Source organism: Hemibagrus wyckioides, linkage group LG17 (assembly GCF_019097595.1).
Source record: "Hemibagrus wyckioides isolate EC202008001 linkage group LG17, SWU_Hwy_1.0, whole genome shotgun sequence".
Classification (NCBI taxonomy): domain Eukaryota; kingdom Metazoa; phylum Chordata; class Actinopteri; order Siluriformes; family Bagridae; genus Hemibagrus; species Hemibagrus wyckioides.
The window spans coordinates 17,671,468-17,691,886 of NC_080726.1; the positions used below are offsets into that span (position 1 = coordinate 17,671,468).

Sequence of the window (20,419 nt, forward strand, 5' to 3'; positions counted from 1 at the left end):
ATTTATAAAATAATATTTAATACATTGTCTTCTTTCCAGGAAGGTGACAGGCAGGAGAATCTTGTGTTGCTTCATCTGGTTGGGTTTCTGAGGTTGAGAAGCTTTTTAGTGCAATCAATGAATAAGTTCTGTAATTTATCCTCTGGTTAAGAAGTGTAAGACTCAAGTGATAATATTGATCATCTGATTTGGATATTGATCATCCCATTTGTTTTATGTATCAGGTAAAGTCCAGCACAGTGACGTCACCTTCGATGCTGAAGCTCTGAACTCTGAAGCATGTGTTAAAAAAGAAACTTGTTGCTTCAAAACGTTGTACTGATTAATTCTGACAAAAATTCGATCAATGATGTCTGGAAGCTTGATTTCAACATGATCAGACGTTATTGATTTGGAATTGGATTCTAGAGAATAACAAACCCTGGTGAAATTTAGTTTCAGTGATCAGAGATAATTTGTGGTTATGGACCCAACAAAGAAACGAAGGCGTTCTGAAGTTTGGGGAAAGCAAACGATCGGAATGCACTAATGAGCTATTAGAATGATGCACCGCTTCATTCTGACCACTAGATGTCACTAGCGTCACATATTTTTTTTGTTGTTGTTTCTTTAATACATTTGGAAGGAAAGTTGAATTGCTTCAGAAAGCTCTTCATTTCCCCTTACTACTCCAGCACTCTTCAAAACTTTCTCGTTAGCTTATTTTTATTGTTCTTCAGACTCTGGGATTTGACTTTTGTATGTGATTTGTGGAAAAAGAAAAGGGGCGGGGTCAGGATTTTTGGTGGGAAATGAAAAGTAGGCAGGGTTTGTTTTTTTTTTTTCGTTTAGGAGGAGACAGCTACTGCTAAGTAGGTAGTTTGTCTTGTACACATTTCTATTGTCAAGTAGCTTCATGATTTGGGAAGCTGAATCCTGGACGCTAGAAGTCTACAGATTAATGGATGAACTAGTCTATGTGGATGTGTCCTGAAAAAAGTTTAATGTGGTCAGGGTGATGATCAGAATACAAGGTGAGGTCAGTGCTTTTTCTTCCTGTTTATCAGTTTGTGACCTGGTTGCAGATTTATTTTTTGTGAGCCTGTACTTTAGAAATCTGTTTGGAAAACCAGAGGCTTTGATCGAAATGAGGCTCCATTTTCACATTCATGCTATGGTCCAGTCTAGACAGGATGTACCTAATAGAATACTACAGTGGCTTGCATAAGTATTGACCCCCTTATGAACTTTTTCACATTTTGTAGTGTTACATCCTGAAACTGTAATGGACTTAACTGGACAATCTATTGAGCAAAATTGTTTGCAAGTAAATAAATATTCACTCATTGCTGTGAAACCTCAAAGTCTACGGTAATTCTGGGAGAACTAGTTACCATGAGAATTCATGTAATTAACAGAATGTCACATCTTCTCCTTTCGGCTTTTCCCTTCAGGGGTCTCCACAGCGAATCATTTCTCTCCACGTATCCCTATGTTCTGCATCCTCAACACTTGCACCCACTAGCTTCATATCCTCATTTATTACATCCACATACCTCCTCATGATCTCAGTATAAATCTCTCCTTCAAGGATTTTACAGTTTTGTTTTGTTAGTTTTTTTTTTTTGTTTGTTTTGTTTTGGGGGGGGGGGGGGGTTGCAGCAGAAAGTTCTGGAAAACTCTCAATCAGTGATTGGTTTAAAAATATAGATATATATCCCAAACATCACATGGACACGAGTCTGTGCACCAAATATCAGTGAGCAGGTAACGAAGGCATTTATACCAAGAAGCAAACAAGAGGTTCAGGGTAACTACCAGCTGTCTACCACCACCATGCTTCACTGTGTGTGTTCCAGTGTTGAGTTTCTGCCAAGTGTAGCACAAAGATACTCCAATTAAAATGACTTTTCACAACTTTTTCTTTGTTTATTCTTAAATGGTAACCATATAAAAGCATTAAGAACTGCTTTTCAGATATCTTTTTAAAACTTTTTTTTTTTTTGAAAACGGATCATGCACATAAACTGGACATGCTTTTTCTCTCTTTTCGCACATCTATGACATGCAGAACAGCACAGTGCAAACACATTTCTAGTAACATCGAATGACCAGTTGACTCAGTGGACTGAAACGTTACATTTAAGGCAGTACATTAAAACAACACATTGAGCGTAGAGACCCGTGCTCTCTCTCTCGTTCCTTCAGTGACACAAATGAACCCTGAAACACATGTTTAATAGACAAAAACGGCTACGGTGGAGCATGGAACATACTTCTAACATTTATGTGGATCATAAATTGGGTTTTTTAAACAGGATAAATTGATATTAAAAAAAAAGAGCAGGTTTTTTTAGAATAGAATATATTTGGAAATATTTTTTCTACCTCATACAAATCTACAAATCCTGTAGAAATTTCTAACAAGGAAAATTACAGGAGGTGTGTGTGTGAGAGCGATAGGGAGATTTATACAAACAGATTAAGGGTTTAGTTTTCAGTTCAGTTTTACACTATAATTTCTTTTTAAAGAAGTCAACATACTAAGTGTACGTAATTATCTCAAACATTAATCCCAACCATTACTTCCATAACACGACCTCTAAAATGACACACATAGGAAATTTGTATTTAAAGGATTACAAATCTGTATAATTGTGTGATACAAAGACTGAATCTGTGACATAAAGGGGAAATAAATGAAACCTGATTTCTGGTAAACGTAATAAAGGCTGACATTCATCTATAAACCTGTGGAACGTGATCAATTTCTGAACATTTCTTTAACAAAGCCAATGAACACATGAATGATTATTGCATTGAGGATGATTTCTTTTTCTAAGTAATATTTTTGTACATGCCCTCAAAAAAAAAAAAAGAAAAGCGGCAGGTTTTATATTGCACTTGTTGTCTCGATCCATTTTGGTTCCTGTTGCGTCCAGAGTAAAATAGCAGAACGTATAACACCTCAGTGGTGGTACATTAGAAAAGTAACATATAACAAAATAATAAAACTTGTCCCTAAGGCAATAATCAAGTCACACAATCCTTTAAAAAAAATTCAGTAACAGTCTGTTTGAATTGATTGGACATTACGCTCAGAGCGATGACGTGATCGTTTTGGATAAATGGGTTTTAGTGAATTTGCAGGTTAGGAATATTGTACATGTATTTCTGTATTACGATTCAATTGGTGACTTTTTTTCCCCTAAAAAACACATCTCAAGATCAACATCTAATTATTACCTAAAAGGTAAAGCTTAAAATATTCTTATAAAACCCTTGAAGATAAAGGGCACTTTAAACACTTGTATGGTTTATGGCATGTTTCATTCTCAGTATAAAAAGTAGTTCCACTCATTGGATTTAAAGTTTGGAAATGTCCTTAAAACCCCAGACATGCCTTCCAAGACAAATAAGACAAGAAAACAGAGGGGGAAACTGATGTGATCATCTACTAGCAGCAGCAGTTTTCTGCAACAGAAAATGCTAAAACACCAGAATGGTCCAGACAACCATAATGCAAACAACAACAACAACAACAACATCATCAGCAAATAATTATAGTGCTTCAAAACATTTAGGTTGTATTTGAAATGGCTTTCTTTTCACTATGTACAGTGTGCTCTCAATACATAGGTTACAGCATAACGCCAGCGAATAAGCTCCAATGCCATTGTGGGCAAGAGAACAACTATGTGCCTAGGAAGAAGAAACATACTTTTAGGGCATACATATGTTTTTATTATTTATTTTTTATTTATTTTTTAGTAGATGTGTTTTCTTTTTTTTTTCTCCATTTTCTCCCTAGTTTGGTCATCTGTACATTCCCACCCATTAGCCAGCTCTCCCCTGTCTCATGACAGACACCAACCAGCCATGGAAAGGCTTCAAGCTCATAATTTCACAACAATCAGGCAAACGCTTTTCTGTTGCACCACTCAGGAGCCCTTGACAGCTCTTTTTTGTTCCATGAAAATTGTGTTTCTCGAGGCTTACATTATCAACTGACTATAAAAAAGAATGTGCTCTTAAAGATTAGATTGTGGATTTTGCTTTTGAATAAATAGATACTAGGAAAACGTAAACAGCACTGGTGGCACAGTGACACAGCTGGCAGCATTACTGCTTCACAGCTCCAGGGGTTCGATCCTGAGCTTGGGAAAATGTCTGTGCAGAGTATCATACGTTCGTTCTGTGGGTTTCCTCCAGGTTCTCTGGTTTTATCCAAAAACATGCCAGTGTGTGGACTGAAGACCAGAAATTGCCCCTAGGTGTGAATGTGTGTACATTTATGGTGCCCTGCAATGGACTAGCATCCCATTCATGGTGCCCTGTGTTACTGGGGTGATCTCCAAGCTCTACCACAACCCTGACCAGGATAAAATAGTGACTAAAGAAGAATGAGTGAATTAAATAAATAGCAACGGAGCAGTAAAAACATGGTGACTATTACGTGGAAAGTATTACCCTAGAAGTCCCTATTTGTTGAATTGTTCTACCTGTACCTCTCATCATTTGAGTTTCTACCACATGGAAGAAATGTTTTTAAACGAAGCCTGAAAATGAATATAAATGGGATTTCAAGACAAGCAGAACCAGATTATAGAGAGATGCAAATCACTGCTATTGCTAAGACCAAACTATTCAGCAAGTGCCAACCATACCTTCAAGCAATATGTTATGTGGTAAAGCATAAGGTCTCAACCCTAATACTGAAGTACCCTCTATCCTGTCTGCTCAACCACACCCACTTCAACTCAAGAACTGGTTATCATCTGGCTGAATCAGGTATGTTGGGATCATGGACTGCAATGAAAATGTGCGGGACAAAGGATACTACAAGACAAGGGTTGAGAACCTGTATAGTAGAGTGTAAAAATGTTGGACATATGGAATTATGTAGGAAGATAGATAAAAGGAAGAGTGAGTTTTAAGGACTTTTATCTTATTTTGTGAGTGTAGACCATGCAGCAACTCATGGTATGAGGATTTCCACTGCTGCTTTTTGCTAGAAAGCCAAACCCCTACATGTCTAGGGTCTAGGATATAGCGGCAGACCAACGCTCAAGCGTTGTTGGAGTTGGAAGATACTTGCTAGAAGTCAGTGCCTGGATGCTGAAGACACTGCACTAATTCCAATCCCAAATACCAACTTGTTAGAGATGGCTCTGAAATCAGTGATGGGTGATAATGGAGCCAATATGAGAAAGGCCAGACCATAGTGTGCTTTGTGAGTATCTGAACTCGAGGAAGTCGTGTAAATATTAATTTGAGGAGCAGAGCAAATCTGGTTAAAAACAGTCAAGAGTGGCACAAGTATGGTAGAGCTTGGCAAAATCTGTGACACAAGTATGGTAAGAAGGTGGGCGCAAAGGTTTGAAGGGTGATAGTGAGGACTCAGTGGGTAATTCCCTGTTGTGAGGTGAGCCCTTGATTAAAGAACTTAAGGTATGAAAGATCTGAATTTCTTATGAATGTTGGAATAAAGCAGGTACTGGTCAATAGTTGAAATACTTATATATTTAATTCTATATTTAAATGGAATAAATGGTGGCAAGTTTCAAAGGCTTGAGGCTTAGGGAGTTAGTGGAATGTCCATTATTGATGCCGTTACTAGGTAACTAGGTTATCAGAATAAGTAAGAATAAGACTACTTGTCTAAGTATATCCCCAAGGATGGCCAGCAATAATAGTGTGGTAGAAATTGCACAATGGTAATGGATAAAGCAGTATCTGTATAGATTTTAACGGGGCAACACAGCATGCTGGTAGACGAAGCTGGTAGATGAAGATATGCTTCAGTTCTGATGTTCAAGAAACCAAACCTGCATTTCCCAGATAATTTTCTGTAGTAAGGAAACTGATAAAGTCAAACTGGAAAAGTGGTATAATGTGTTACAATGCAAATTACATGTGGTGAGGTGAGGTTAAGGTTGCCCAGAGGGGGAAGACTTGTGTGTTGGGGCGGTTGAGGATGCAAGATAAAGTGAAAACAATTCAGCAGGGAGGGCTGATAGAAGACATTGGTCTAATGGATGAAGAATTACACAGAGGTAAAGGGCCTTTAGTGTTTTCCAGAGAGAGAGAGGGAATGCCAGGATGATGGAAGGCTGAGATCAAGGTGAAAAAGGCTGCAATTGGAAGGAAATGAGCTGTGATGTGTGATGAGAAATGAGATTCCACTAGAAGGTGGAAAACCGCCAGTGGGTCATTGGCAACAGATGTAGTGCAAGCAGGCATGGGGTGATTTGTACAAAGAGGCAAAGAAACCAGCAGCATTGAAGTTGTTATAGATAATTTGGATGGTGCAAAGGCCATCTGCAACTGTCATGTTCACTGGAGGTGGTTAACAGAGGCACAGCGGAGGAGGCAGTAGCAACTGGCAAAGGGGGGTGTTAAGTGGCAAATTTGGCAAAATAATGCAATACAGCACTAAATCCTAACTCTGTGTACTTTAGCTTCTGCAGAAGTAGTTCTGCCTGAAAATCACTCATCACAGAAAATTTGTTATAGCACAACTGCTATCTTTAATCTGAAACCAAGTTTGTATTTCAGCAGACAATCATCCTAAGCACACAACGAAAAAGCAATACTGGAATGTCTTAATGGTGTCCAAACATTTCTTTTCTTTTTTTTTTTCAAATAATACTCTCCATTTCAAAATTTCTGCTTAGGCTTTCTATCACCTCACCCAACTAACCTGACCTAGCTGGAAAAATGTAAGGACAAATATTGCTTTGAGCTTCAAGTAAAAACAAAGACACTTATTGCTATAATTATGCCCAATTTGTCACTGACAAAGGTGGAAAATATTTGTAAAATATACATAAATTATTTATATAATATGTTGAAATTATTCTTTTACATAACACATGGACGCACATATAGAGGTGGGGGGGGCTATTGACATTATCACATATATCATGCACCATGCTAAACTTGGAGCTAATTGTGGAAAAAGGCAAGGCAAAGCATAACAGAGGCTGTAATTGGGACTGTGTACTGATTTAGAATCTGTTGTATTTGTCACCTTGGAGGTGTATACTAGATAGATGGCCTTAAAGTCATAGAATCTGTCCTCCGGTGCAGTACATGTTGTTCATTGAACTAAATTAGCACTGTACACTTTTATACAACCACCCATGCATGTCTTTCAAGTTCTGTCAAATTGTACTCCTACATGCATCTTTATGGGACTAGCCAACAGACAAAAGACGACCAAACCACACAGGTAAAAGCCTAGCCTTGTGCAGGGAATAAAGCCTGCCAAAAGCATGGCTTAGAGCTTAGCTTAGCACACTGTTCATTACAAACAAAAATAGACAGAACTATAGATTTGCTTTATACACAATACTAAGTTGTGATACTGAGTGCTTTTATAATAGATTGAGACACTGGACCAATCAATACCCCACTTATTACATTCTACATTAATGATTCATCATGCTTAAGGGTGCCAGGAGTGCACAGAACAGATTGTGAACTACACCGCAGTTGTTACTCCGTCTACATCAGGGGTGCATGGACTTATCCAGGAAGGGCCAGTGAGGGTGCAGGACTTCATTCCAGCCAACCAGGAGCCAAATAAATAATTAAATAAACTGATGGAATCAGGTGTGGCTCCTGCAGGATTGAAATTAAAAACTGGACCCACACCAGCCCTTTGAGGATAAGATTGGACACATTCATTACTAAAATATGCTGGTGGTGCAGCAGGTAGCTTTCCCACCTCGCAGCTTGGCTATGCTAAGTTACCCCTGTGAGTATGCAAATGTGTGAGGGCACAGTGCCCAGTGATGGATCCACTGCATCGCTGATCAAAACAAAGCTGTTAATGAAGATGAATGAACATGGGTGTTCTCGCTTCACAGCTCCTGGGGCCTCAGCTCCGTTTCATGTGGTAGATTGGTGGATTAGCTATGCTAAAATGCTCCTAGATGTGAACTGAGCGTGTGAAAGTGTGTGCATGGTGGACAGTGTAATATTCCCCACATTGGATAGGTTCAAAGATGGTTAAAAGATTCAGGTCTGTTTCCCATCACCTGCAAGCTGCACCCAGAAGAGCTAATTAAGTAGGTTTGCGAGGTTTCAGCTATATTTCCAATCTAATTACATCTCAAACACTCAAACCACAAAAACAGACCTGAAACATTTGTGTTCTTCTTCTCAGTATGGGAAACAAGGTCAGTGTGTCTCCCCTTTGCAATATATCTTAAAATAGAAATAACTCTTGGCGGCAGTGGAATATTTTTAAAGTATCTCTACTTGGCATAAAAACTATGACCCTGGCAACCCTGTCGTCCCCTGTGTGATACTTACTCAGAAGGGCCTCTATTAGCATTTGTTGCAGTTGACCACTGAGAGAAAAAATAACTGCTAAATGGGGCAGTAGCCGTATGTCTTGAAAGATTATCAAATCAATGGAAGGTCAGTTTGTATCGGTCAAATAGCAACAAATATTTGGTCTCTCTAAAGCAGTAATTAGTGTTTCTAGTGTTTCAGCAGAATTTAAAATCTATGGACCTGTGAATAAGGACTTATAGGTTTTGCTGCAGCTTTGGCTCCTCTGTCCCTATAGACGAGCCTCGACTGGTTTATAAACTCAATGGTTTATAAGCTTTAAGTTTTTTTTTATGAGCTCAAAATTCTGTGTTTAAAATAGAATTGCCCAGGAAGGGTTTATGTTACAGAAAGAACTTCAGTTGCATGATTATTAGAGATAGATGCAGAAGCATTTATAAAGGATACCCCAACACACACAAGGTTTTCCAGGTCTTATACACCTGTTCAAAAGCCTTGATGCGCAGGACCGAATCAACCTCAGCTGGGTGAAATGTGCGACAAACTCCAAAACAACATTCTAATGTGAGCAGATGGCTGTGACATTAACCGCTGCGGCTCTGAACACTCTGGACCCACACTGGGGCGAGCTGTCAGTCAACGGAGAACAGTTCGTTAGCGTGTACTAGTTTCAGAACATTTATCTACACAAACACTGTTCAACATGCAAACATTTTGAGAACAGCATACAAATCCTCCCTCGTTTTGTTTTTTCCCTCTCAAAACTGGCACTCATAAAAATAAATATAAAAATTAGATTACACAATCTCTAATTGTTTTCAATAAAAAAAACAAAACACCAGATGAGTGTTGAGCTGCGTGAGTCGGGAAAATGGCGATAAAAAAACATTGTGAAATAAAAATATATTCAGTTGAACATACCATTAAGCAGTTAACTAACCTAACAGATTTTAAATTAAAATAGGACACATGAGCAGTCGGACTCCATAACAATAATAGTGGTGGAATAAAGAAGAAACCAAACAACTGACGTTTTGTGGGGTTTGAAGTTTCACAACAGCTGTACCTTCAAATAATTACAAAAAAAATACACAAAATCATGGTTTAGCAATGACTAGCTCAGACTCTGGACTTGTTCCAGCATCTATTAGTAACTGTCGTTAAATTAGTTTGAAACTAGCTTGAAAATTTTTATTTTTGGAAATAGAACTGACTGACAGAAAGGAACAAAAAGTAAATAGGTAACTGGCCTAAGAGTCTCTGAAGTACCTTTCTGAAATTTCAGTTTTGGGTTATAAATATACTCAAACAAACTTATGCATATTAAACACATAAATAGGACACAATAAATAAATGAATAGTGCTAATAATATTGAGGATATCAGAGAAGGATTGATATTATGGAGAAAAAAGTTTCTGTTATAATTATCACTCGACAGCAGATTAGTGCTCGATCAGCATATCCTTCAAACTCTGGGCATGTTACAATGGCTTTATTTGATTAATTTTATAGTGAATTTAAAGCTTGATGAAATTGATTCTATTCGATTGAGTATGTCATTGCTTCGTTTAATTGTTATTTCAAAGTTCTGCAGCTTCAGTCCATATTTTCTATCCCTGATTTTTTTTTTTTTTTTTTTTTTGGAGGCTTAAAGGCAAGTGTTTAAAGGTGGTGGTCTGGTCTAAAAACTACACACAGATCATTTGTATACCTGATTTCAAAAAGACACGCCCACAAAATCGATAGACCGTGTGCTTAAAACTATCCTGACTTTGAGTAACTTTTACTAATGTCACTTTTGGATTTTATACTAAATTAATGTTTTCTATCCTGCCTTAAAATGACAGTGAGAATGTAATTCTGGTTTGTTTTTGCATTTTGGTTTAAATCTATAAATGGGAGTTTAACATACTGTACCTTATCCACCATTTTCCTTTTTTTTTTCCTCATATCTTACTCTTCCATCGTTCTTTACGAGACCCCATGTTCAAAGTTTTTGTTCTCTCAAAGTTTTACATAATAAATGTGGGCAATATGAAGCATTCTTCATGCGTTTTTGTGTGCGTCTTACATCTGTTCTCTTAGAATTTGTGAGCAACTTTATCTTTTTTTTCTGTTCATCTTCAGAAAGTGCTCCAGGAAGCTTTGCAAGTCGCTAAGCGTATCTTCGCCCTCGACTCGGTTTATGTTGATCTGAGCCGTCTGTATAGTGTGTAGTTTGTAGTAAATATCTGATCTCCAATTTTTTTACATTCAAGAAAGATCTAGAAGCCATTGATGTGGCAGTAAGCCTCCAGGCTGGAGAAGAGAATGTAAAGAAGCCACAGACCAAAGAACAGCAACGTGGTGATGAGGCGTGGAATTCGAGGACCTCCGAGCTCACCCCCAATGGATGGCCGTCTCCGGAAGAGCAAAACAGCCATGCTGATGAAGGCAAAAATAGTGAAGAGGGTGACGGAGAAGGCCAGGGAGCCAGGTTCCACGTTAAATCTGCCGCCTTTTATTGACCAGTAGACTGCGGCGACTGACCAGGCCACACCGATGCCCAAGAAAACGTTGACCGCATTGCTGCCAGTGACATTACCAATCGATGCATCAGCATACTGGTCTTGTGTGGCAGCCACTTTACTAGCAAATGTGTCTGATAGAGAGGCAGAGTGCACAGGAAAGAAAGTGGGATGGTGTGTGTGTGTGTGTGTGAGAGAGAGAGAGAGAGAGAGAGAGAGAGAGAAAAGGATCAGTGTAGAGGAAAAGAGACATGAAAGAAAAGTTATAGGCTTGAGGTAAATCCTTCACTTCTTCTACAGATACTGAAGAGTCTTTAAATGTCGCAAGGCGGGTCAGAAAGTAGACTAAATAAAAACATAATTTTAGTAAACATTTAAGAGGAATAAAAATTTTTTGGCATTTATGTACAGCCGTATTTTATTTCTAACTAAAGCATATTGCACAGCAGGATTTCCCTGTGGGGACAGAATTATTGGCACCCTCGGTAAGCCAGATGGATGGATATTTATTTTAATCTCACACTGAAAATGTGTGAATTTGTATTAATTTAATAAAAACAAAACTATTAAAAATATATATTTTTGTATATTTTTACTTGAGCAAAATCATGTCATAATTGTTTGTGTATAAATTCATGAAGCAGACACTGAGGCAGGGTTAGAATATAGACAAAATAAAAACAATCCCAAATCATTTTGGGAAATATTTTATGGGCAATTTTTGGCTTGTTTATAAAAATTCAGCAAGTGAGGCATCTGTTTTTTCCAAGCCATCTAGCATATAGAAGTATACGCTAGTCTTAATGCTATTAATCTGTCAGATTCATAATATTTAACGTGTTTGATGTAAAAAAAGACTCACCCGGAATGGAGGTCCCCAGAGCTACAAAAACCACAGCAGTCACTGTGTCCTTGAGCCCCACGGTGCAGCCGAAGTGCGAGGCCAGGTCTCCGATAATAGCGGTCAGGAGGCCGATGACGGTGATGGACACCATGAAGCAAGCCCAGCCGTTCCAGTACTCAGTGGGAGGGACGCATGCAAACACAACCTTCCAGAAGACGGTCAGAAAGTGCATGACGTAGTCAGAGCAGGAAGGCGGATGCTCTCGTCCCTCGACTTCATCTTCTCCGTCTCCTGAAGGACACCAACACACCAACAGGAAGATTAGCAGGTAATGAAGGATTAGATTAGCTTCGATTTCCGGAGAGGAAGAGAGTAAGTGTGTGTGTGTGTGTGTGTGTGTGTGTACGTGCGTCACTGACCTGCACTGACAGTCACCGCATCCACAAATTGCTCCCTCCACGAATGGGTGCCAATCACCAGAGCCAAGTTTGTCTTCTTTATCAGCTTATCTACGGTACTCTAGCAGTGACAGGGAGGAGAAAACTGTAATACGCTCAAATCTCTCACCATTAACATCTACTACTGTGATATAATCTGCTAGTCTGCAGATTCTCTCCCGTTTTACAATCAAACCTAAGAAATAATCCAAACACACAGAATATATATATATATATATATATATATATATATATTCCCTTCCCCTCTCAAGGCTACAGCTAATACGAGCCTATTTATTTCTAAGCTAAGCATATTGCGCAGCAGGATTCTCGCGCTTACACACCACCTGTGGGGACAGTCAGGTCCAGAACTATTGGCACCCTTGGTAAGACAGATGGGTGGATATTTATCTTAATCACACACTGAAAATAATCCGAGACGTGTAACCTTTTTTGTCATTTCAAAAAAATAAATTAAGAATATTTATTTTTGTATAGGTTTAAAAAATGACAATTATTTGTGTATAAATTCTTATAAACATATATAGTGGATTACTTACATGTGGCCTTTTTTAGGCAATACTTAATAATACAAGCAAAATGCCTATTTCGCTGGAAATGATATCTTGAGGTGATTTCAGATTTCGGATCTACAGTACACACACTTTGGCATGTTACCTTAAACTCGTAGGACTCCTCGATGACCACCTCCAGTCTGCTGTGCTCGCCTAGAATCGGCTTCCCCATCTCCGCTATTCTCTTGGCTTCCTCTTCCTCGGCACTGAGCTGCCCTTCCTGCTCCTCTGGAGGGACGGAGACGGAGGAGGAAAGGACAGGGAAATCAGGTCAGGCGCAGAGAGGGACAAATAGAGCGGAAATAAGAGGTGAAAGATGTGAAGACAGAAGGACACGAGGATACGAAGCAGAGGAATAGGAAGAAAAAAACGAGAAAATAAATGAGACATGAGGAACAGGATTTTTTTTAAACAAATGTTCAAAACCAAAGGATGTAATAGAGACATTGCACACATTGGTATTCAGACCTCTGATGTAAGGTCTTATGAAGACTGGGTGGAGTTTACCAGAAAAAAGAGGCGTGGCTTAGTTACAGTTATTTTACTATTTATATTATTTTTTATTATTTCTATTTAAACCATGTTTTATTTCACTCATTTTTCATGAAAGTTAAAGCTGTGGAAGTGAAGATGAGGAGCTGAGAGAGCACTAAAGAAGTACTAAAGCTCTGCTGCATCATCCCTCTCTTGACAGATGGCTGAATTCCACTCTGGCATCAGAAGGCAGTCCAAAGGCATTGTGGCTGATGCAGGAAACAGTTAACTACAGTGCAAAAACATATGCCAATGAAAGGTGTGTGGAAAATAAATTACCTTTTGAGGCGAAGCCTTACCTTGATTCAGCAGCAGAGCTGTAGGAGCGCAAGAGTCAGAAAAGGAAGGATAAGAAGGATAAGGAAAAGGAAGTAAGTTAGTTTTGTTAGTGTATTATTGTTATTATTAGATTATTAGGTTATTGCTATTATTAGTGTGAGGTGCACTGGCTTTATATAAGCTGTTTATTAATTTTTCAAAAGTACATCAAGCACTAATGATATAAAAAAAAAAACGAGTGAGAGAGAGGGGGAGGGGTGGGGGGAGCGGGGTAGTGTGCGTGACCCAAGAGATGTCTAAATTCTATTGATTGTGCTTTCAGTGCCTTAATCTGATGTGGAGTGAAAGTAGCTGAGAGTAGCTCAGAGCTTCTCTCTCTCTCTCTCTCTCTCTCTCTCCTTCCTCTCTCTCTCTCACACTCACACACATACACTCTCTCTCTCATACACAAACACACACAGACTTGCTCACTCACTCTCTCTCTCTCTCTCTCTCTCTCTCCCTACTCACACACACACACATACACAAACACACACACTTACACTCTCTCTTTCACGCACACACACACACACTCTTTCCCCATCCTCTCTCACAAACACACACACACACACACTCTCTCTCTCTCTCTCTCTCTTTCTCTCTTCTCTCCACACCCCCACATCCCTACCAGAGATTCCTCTCTTCATCCACTGAGGTTCCTCAAGGACAATGTAGAAGTTCTCATGTTTCTCATATTCTTCATCGTCAATGATCCTTATTTGAATGGTTTGCCTAAACACAAACACACACACACCACATTACACATTCAGGTGCCTAGACTCTCTAAATGGAGGCTAAATGATGAAGAGCAGTGAACATGTACCTGCTTAATGAGACACTTTGTTCTGTTCTGTTCTGTTCTTGTCGGCAAAAAGTTGCATAAATATTGGTGCAGAAAATTTTGCACATCACATCCATTTATAAATCTACACATTTTTACTTCGCCTTGTGTACAGGAACACCTGTACACCTACAGTACTCATTCATGCAATGATCCAATCAGCCAATCACATAGCAGCAGTGAAATGCGTAAAAGCCAACAGCTTGGGGTAACATCAGATCAACCATCTGCTGCAAGGATTTCTATAACTGCTGATTGACCCCTCCAGGGATTTTCACACACAATAGTCTATAATGATACTGATGGTGCGACATGACACAACATCAAAATTAAAAACAACAACAAACAATCAACAACATCAAAGCCCATGAAACATAAAAACTACAAACTGGTTTTTATTTGCGTATTTGCGTATTTTTTTCATTGTGTTTTAAAATTTGTTGCTGTTGCTTTGTTCATTGTTGTGTTTTCTGGTTTTTTGTTTATTTGCATTTACTATAAATTACTTGTGCACTCGTATTAGGAGATCCAGCAGTGCTTAATAACACAAGATACAAGATCTTCCGATCAGCACATACACATACTCAAACACTCACGTGGTCTGGTCATTGGTGAACTCCAGCTCTCCGCTCGCATCCTCGTAGTCGTCGCCTCCCCCCTGCGCTGTCCCCGGCTCTGTGTGGTACGGCAGGATCACAGTTCCACGAGCTCCCGAGTTCCTCACCACTGTCACCTCCATGGTGCCGACGCTCTCACTCACACGTGTGATGTGTTCGGTAAACGTGAAGATGCCTGCATGGTCATCGTCCAGAATGGTCACTGTGGTGACCAACGGTTCCATTAATCGGCCCTTGGGTGCCTGGCCGACCTCGTCACTTTCAAACATGCCTTCAGCGTCGCCGACTCGCAGGTTTAACAGACGCACAAAGAAGTGCTCATCTTCCTCAAAGATATCGTCGTCTATTATCCCCACCTGAAATATTAGAATGGATTCATTAAGCCTGGTGAAACTTTTTAAAAAAAATGGACTTGATATTTAAAATATCTCTCACCTTGATCTCCTTCGTGGTCTCTCCTGGTTTAAACACCAGCGTCCCCTCGCAGTACTCGTAATCCGAGCCGGCGTTGGCGGTTCCATCCTCGGTGCGGTAGTCCACATAAAAGGTGTTCTCGCCAGTTCCTCCCTGACACACCACGGTTAAAGACACCGTGCCACAGTTCTCCATACACTGGCTGTGGTTGCTTTCGAAAGAGATGCGGCTGCATGTGGCATAATCGTCGTGCTCGGACGCTTCGACATCTTTAGCGACAGTCTTGCGTGCGTGATCCGCCGCATGCTTCTTTAGCACATTGCCTGCTCCGATCATCATACGTGTGGCTTGGACGCGATAGAAGGCACGGCTTTTCTGCTGGTGCAGCAGGGCATAATAGTTAGCGAGCTCCATTAGCTGATCCAGATCTTTTTTGGGATACTTCTGCTTCAAGTCCTTAAGTATGCGAATAACCTGAAGAGACAGAACAAGCAGGTTTGTCCTTCGTTCATCAAAATTGCATAGGAATGACACACGGTATGAAATATAGACATATTTGCGCTTATATTTAATTCTGCTGTTAAATCAGAGTTTCCTGATATTTTATATACAAAATATAAAAAAGACAATAAATTTATACTAGACCTTTTGCTTTCAGTTAGAATGTGTAATTTAATGTAAGAATAAAATAATCAGAAACATGGTTCATTTTAGGTTCATGTTCTCCTTCTCTGTCCAGTGGTTAAGAGGTCACTCTAGATCAAGTATTAAACTGTGTGTGTGTGTGTGTGTGTGTATTTCCTGCTTACCTCTTTGCGGCTCTCGTCCAGATCTTTTGTACTCTCCATGTTAATGGTGGTGCTGTTGGACTTCAGCAGGGTTGCCATGGTGCCTGCACTGTTGTTAGGCCCATCCTGGCAGTGTTCCAGGGTAATAATTCCAGCTGACGCACTTGATGGAAACTTCCCACGCATGATCATATCCCCTCCTTTAGGGGACACTTCCCCTTCGGTCTCCACGACAACCCCTGTCCTCTTGTCAGCTCGATAGCGCTTGGACATGTACTTGTAGAAGAGGAGACGGCGATCAGCGATCCAGGCCAAAATCACACAAACTGGGAAGAGGGACAGAGTGACCAGGGCCTCCCAAACCTTGCACAGTAAAACACACACACATTTGTTTTACTAGGCTTGTGAGGACTTTCCATTGGTAAAATTAGTAATGCAGATAGTTAATCAATTAACTCTGATTCTGGCCCTTATAAGTTTATACATTCTAAGTATATACATCTCTACATATCTGACTCTATCCATTCTGATTTGTTCTTTTTCTACACATCTTGATTCTATACATACTGATTCTGTGGAGTCTCATTCTATACAACCTTGCGTGTGATTCTATATATTATGAATCTATCCATCTCGATTCTAAGCCTTCTAATTCTATTCCTCATTCTGCCAGAAACGCATCCTTTCTCATTTGTACGTACCTCTACCACTCCTGGTGAGATGATGGCGAGTATAAGGTAAAGCCATATGTATGCAAAGATGCTCCAGAAGGCGGTAATGAAGAAGACTCTGAGGTGTTTGATCTTCCTCACCTCTCCATTAGGGATCACCCACACACAGATACCAATGATCACAAACATGTTGAAGGCAGCACTGCCCACGATCGTGCCGGGACCCAGTTCACCTGATTCAAAACCATGCCCGCAAACCTAGGACACGTACAAACATATGCACACACAAACACACTCTGAGTGCTACAGAAATAATCTGGCAACCCTGGAGGCATGCACGACATAATATTGTATAATTTAATTTATTATTAATTTAATTAATTAATATAATGTCTAGCCCAGAAATTTTGAGGGTCTCTGAATATGATCCATTTGCATGCTTGAGTAAAAACACATAACAAAAGACAAACAGTGATGGACATCATCTGGTGACTCACTTCGATGACAGACAGTAAGATCTCAGGAGCGGAAGAGCCCAGTGCCATTAGTGTTAAGTTGGACACGGTCTCGTTCCAGATGCGTACAGTAGCCACTGTCGTCTCTCCACTGGGCATAGTGATCGTAACTTCTTTCTCCTTAAGAACAAAGCTTGTGTTACTACAGTTGTGGTTAAATGGTAAGAAGAAGAATGAAGGATGCAGTGAAATGAAATTTGAAGGCATGGCCAAAGGTTGAAGGATCTGGAGCCAGGGATCATTGATGGAAAGCACACACATTCACAAACTTAACCATAAAAAATTTGTAAAACAACACAGGTTTGATTTTTTAATGATTTCTAATCCCACAATGGAATGTCCCTCAGACATGTAAGGTACTGGATATACTGTTTAGCAATCATTTACCTGTGATGTAATAACCTCAATTGATGCCATAAAGCGATCTGCGATGATTGACACACCCAGGAACATGTACATCAAGGAGATGAAATAGACGACAGCACGAGCAATCTTGTCTCCAAGTCCAGGGTCATCAGGCTTCCACACAGGCAGGATGATACCTGGTTTACACGTCACTGCCTCACCACAACGATTCGAACTGGCATTAGTGGACAAAAAATTATCATATGACTCCGGCACTGTGGGAGAAACTGTCGGCTCTTCCTCTTTTTGGGACTCCGGAGTGCAGGATGGAAGGAGGAAAAGGAGGAGGCACAAGGAGAGCAGGAAAACAACAGAGCGGAGAGAAGATGCCATAGTTTCTCCTTAGGCAGTGACGACGTGTTGTGAAACGGAGACAAAGGAAGCACAGGAAGCAGCCCACCTGAAGAGAGAGGGAGTAACACATCGAGAAGAATACAATGAAAATTAGCAATACCTAATCACAGGTTTAAATGAATCCCAGGTTTGTATTAATGTCCTTGTTCTAACACGTTATCATTTCTAGAGTAACGGTTCTTTCAACCAGGGACTTGGCAAGTCATTTGGTATACACACCCCAAATATGACTCTACAGTAGGAAAAGCTTGTGGCTGTGAAATATGACCCACAAATGTAGAAAAGTGAAAACAACTAAATCGATAAAAGTTTAACTGACAGTGGAGATTAGTCTTGGCAGGAATAGGGGCATGTGATTTACTTTCTGTCTCTTTCCTTTCATTTAGAGTATGTAATAAATTGCAAGGTTACTTTCCTGCGCTCTTTAAGAAGGGGGTTCTTCAAGGGTTCTTGAAGCAGAACCCTTAACCCTTAAAGAACTCTTAGCTACAAGCAGCAGTCTGTGTGGTCCAGGCACCCTTCACAAGCAGTGCTCCCAGGGGTTGGTTCTTGTCAAGTATAACCTAGGACAAGTAGGTTTTCTAATAGCTCAATACTAAACTTCTAGCATGCTAAATCTTTTTAGGAAACCAGGTTACATACATAACCTAGTTCAGTTCCCTTTCGAGGGAACTCGACGCTGTCATGGTTGACGCAATGGGAACGCTTCTTTGGTGGAAGCCATGAGACAGTGTTTACGTTTCCTTTTCAGAGGACCAGGTTACATATGATTCTGAGAGAGTTATTTGCCTCCCAAGTTGAACAACAGAAAAGCATTTATCTTAAATAGTGGTTTCAAGTTAATATCACCCCCTGTGGATGGCCATGCACCTCTACACACATGCTCAGTAATTTATCCTGAGAAGCTTTTCTGGTTTTGTTTGTTTTGTCTGCCCCACTATTAGCAGGCAGCTTTCATATCCAGGGTGAAGTATTTTGACACCAGATTTGTCAAGATATGCCTAAAAACCTAGAAGGTTACTCCACCATCGACAAATTAAGTGGGCCGAACCAAATGTTTCTTAGGGCTTTGTAGTCAATCAATATATCCACATTACATACTAGACCACAGGTTTATCTCAAACCTTTTCCTGCTCTGTCCTTTTTTCATTCCATCCATCCATTACTTATCTTCATGTGTAATTAAGATGGTTGGGTTTTGTAGCCATGCTATCAGATTGCCTTCCAGTTAGGAAATCGCTCTTATTAGAGCAAAGCCAGAAGCCATTTTAGCTCCAGTAATCAGGTCATCAATCACCTGTCTCGCTGTTAGGTACATTTTAAATCCATTCATTCCACCAAGCTGGGGAGTTAAAATCACTGCTTGAATTTATCCAAGAGACATCTGCAGCCACTCAATGGGTGAAAATTGTTTTAGGGTCCATTTATATTGGGGAGGAAATGAAGATAAACTTTATTAGAAATAAATTAACTGGTGTTGCATGAGCACCACAAGCTGTGCACCGTAGCACCTGTTCTATCCAATATGATGGATCATGAGCAGATCAGGTGTGGCCACTTACCCGTCATCAATGCTTGTGCCACATCACTGGTCATCCTACCACTTACCACTGCCCAGTAAGATATACTTACTAGGGCAATTTGAGCCATGTTACTGCCAGCATTGGCACTTAACCCCAAATCCCAAACGACAGATGCTTATTGCTGTATAATGGAGCTGACTGACACCTTGCCCCTAGTGGTAGACCAGGATAACAGGTGACAAACAAACCTAACAAGGCTACATAAAAGTTCTGCATGGCACCCTTAGGTCATGAAGGGCTCCATTTTTCAACCACCACAAGGATACCACTTTCCAGGTAATGAGTCTTATCCTAAAGTCCCTGTCTGATTGCCCTTCCTCCAACCCATGAGACAATCCCTTGATAGCACTCCACTTGCTGTGGGCTCAAGTCCTCCTCAGTATCAGGCCCAACAGTTATTTCCACGGCAAAAAGGGACTGAACCACAGGAGGTCTCCAAGGGGTTCTACTTAACTTATTCTGCTGTTCAGATGAATGATGGTGGGTTTGGGCCAGTTCTTGATTTTTAACAGGTTTGGACTGGCTTTCAAAGAACCTTCCATTTTCATATGTTAATAGTGTCAGATGTAGTTCAAGTGCAACCAAAGAACTAGTTCAAATTGTATTTCAATTAACAGAATAATAAACAGATAATAAACATACTCATTTATCAGATTTAGTAAATGACATGTTTTTGGCAGAAACAAGCTTTGGCAAATTTAGCACTTGAACTTTTTAGCTCATACTAATTTG

The 20,419-nt window shown here is 39.9% G+C and overlaps 1 protein-coding gene across 2 annotated transcripts in view; it reads right to left on the minus strand.

The window, feature by feature from the left end:
• Positions 1 to 1,010: 1,010 nt before the first annotated feature.
• Positions 1,011 to 20,419, minus strand: part of slc8a2b (solute carrier family 8 member 2b) — a 39,567-nt gene continuing 20,158 nt past the window's right edge. The window contains exons 2-13 of one of the 2 annotated variants that reach the window (XM_058413361.1): positions 17,733 to 18,150; positions 17,328 to 17,465; positions 16,861 to 17,088; positions 16,181 to 16,522; positions 15,393 to 15,845; positions 14,937 to 15,313; positions 14,128 to 14,231; positions 13,481 to 13,498; positions 12,751 to 12,875; positions 12,055 to 12,154; positions 11,654 to 11,926; positions 1,011 to 10,925 (exon numbers count right to left, since the gene is read on the minus strand). In XM_058413361.1, the coding sequence (XP_058269344.1) occupies positions 10,549 to 10,925; positions 11,654 to 11,926; positions 12,055 to 12,154; positions 12,751 to 12,875; positions 13,481 to 13,498; positions 14,128 to 14,231; positions 14,937 to 15,313; positions 15,393 to 15,845; positions 16,181 to 16,522; positions 16,861 to 17,088; positions 17,328 to 17,465; positions 17,733 to 18,083 (2,886 nt within the window). In that variant the 5' untranslated portion in view covers positions 18,084 to 18,150 and the 3' untranslated portion in view covers positions 1,011 to 10,548. The remainder of the gene's footprint in view (positions 10,926 to 11,653; positions 11,927 to 12,054; positions 12,155 to 12,750; positions 12,876 to 13,480; positions 13,499 to 14,127; positions 14,232 to 14,936; positions 15,314 to 15,392; positions 15,846 to 16,180; positions 16,523 to 16,860; positions 17,089 to 17,327; positions 17,466 to 17,732; positions 18,151 to 20,419) is intronic. The other variant, XM_058413362.1, reaches the window with a different exon arrangement.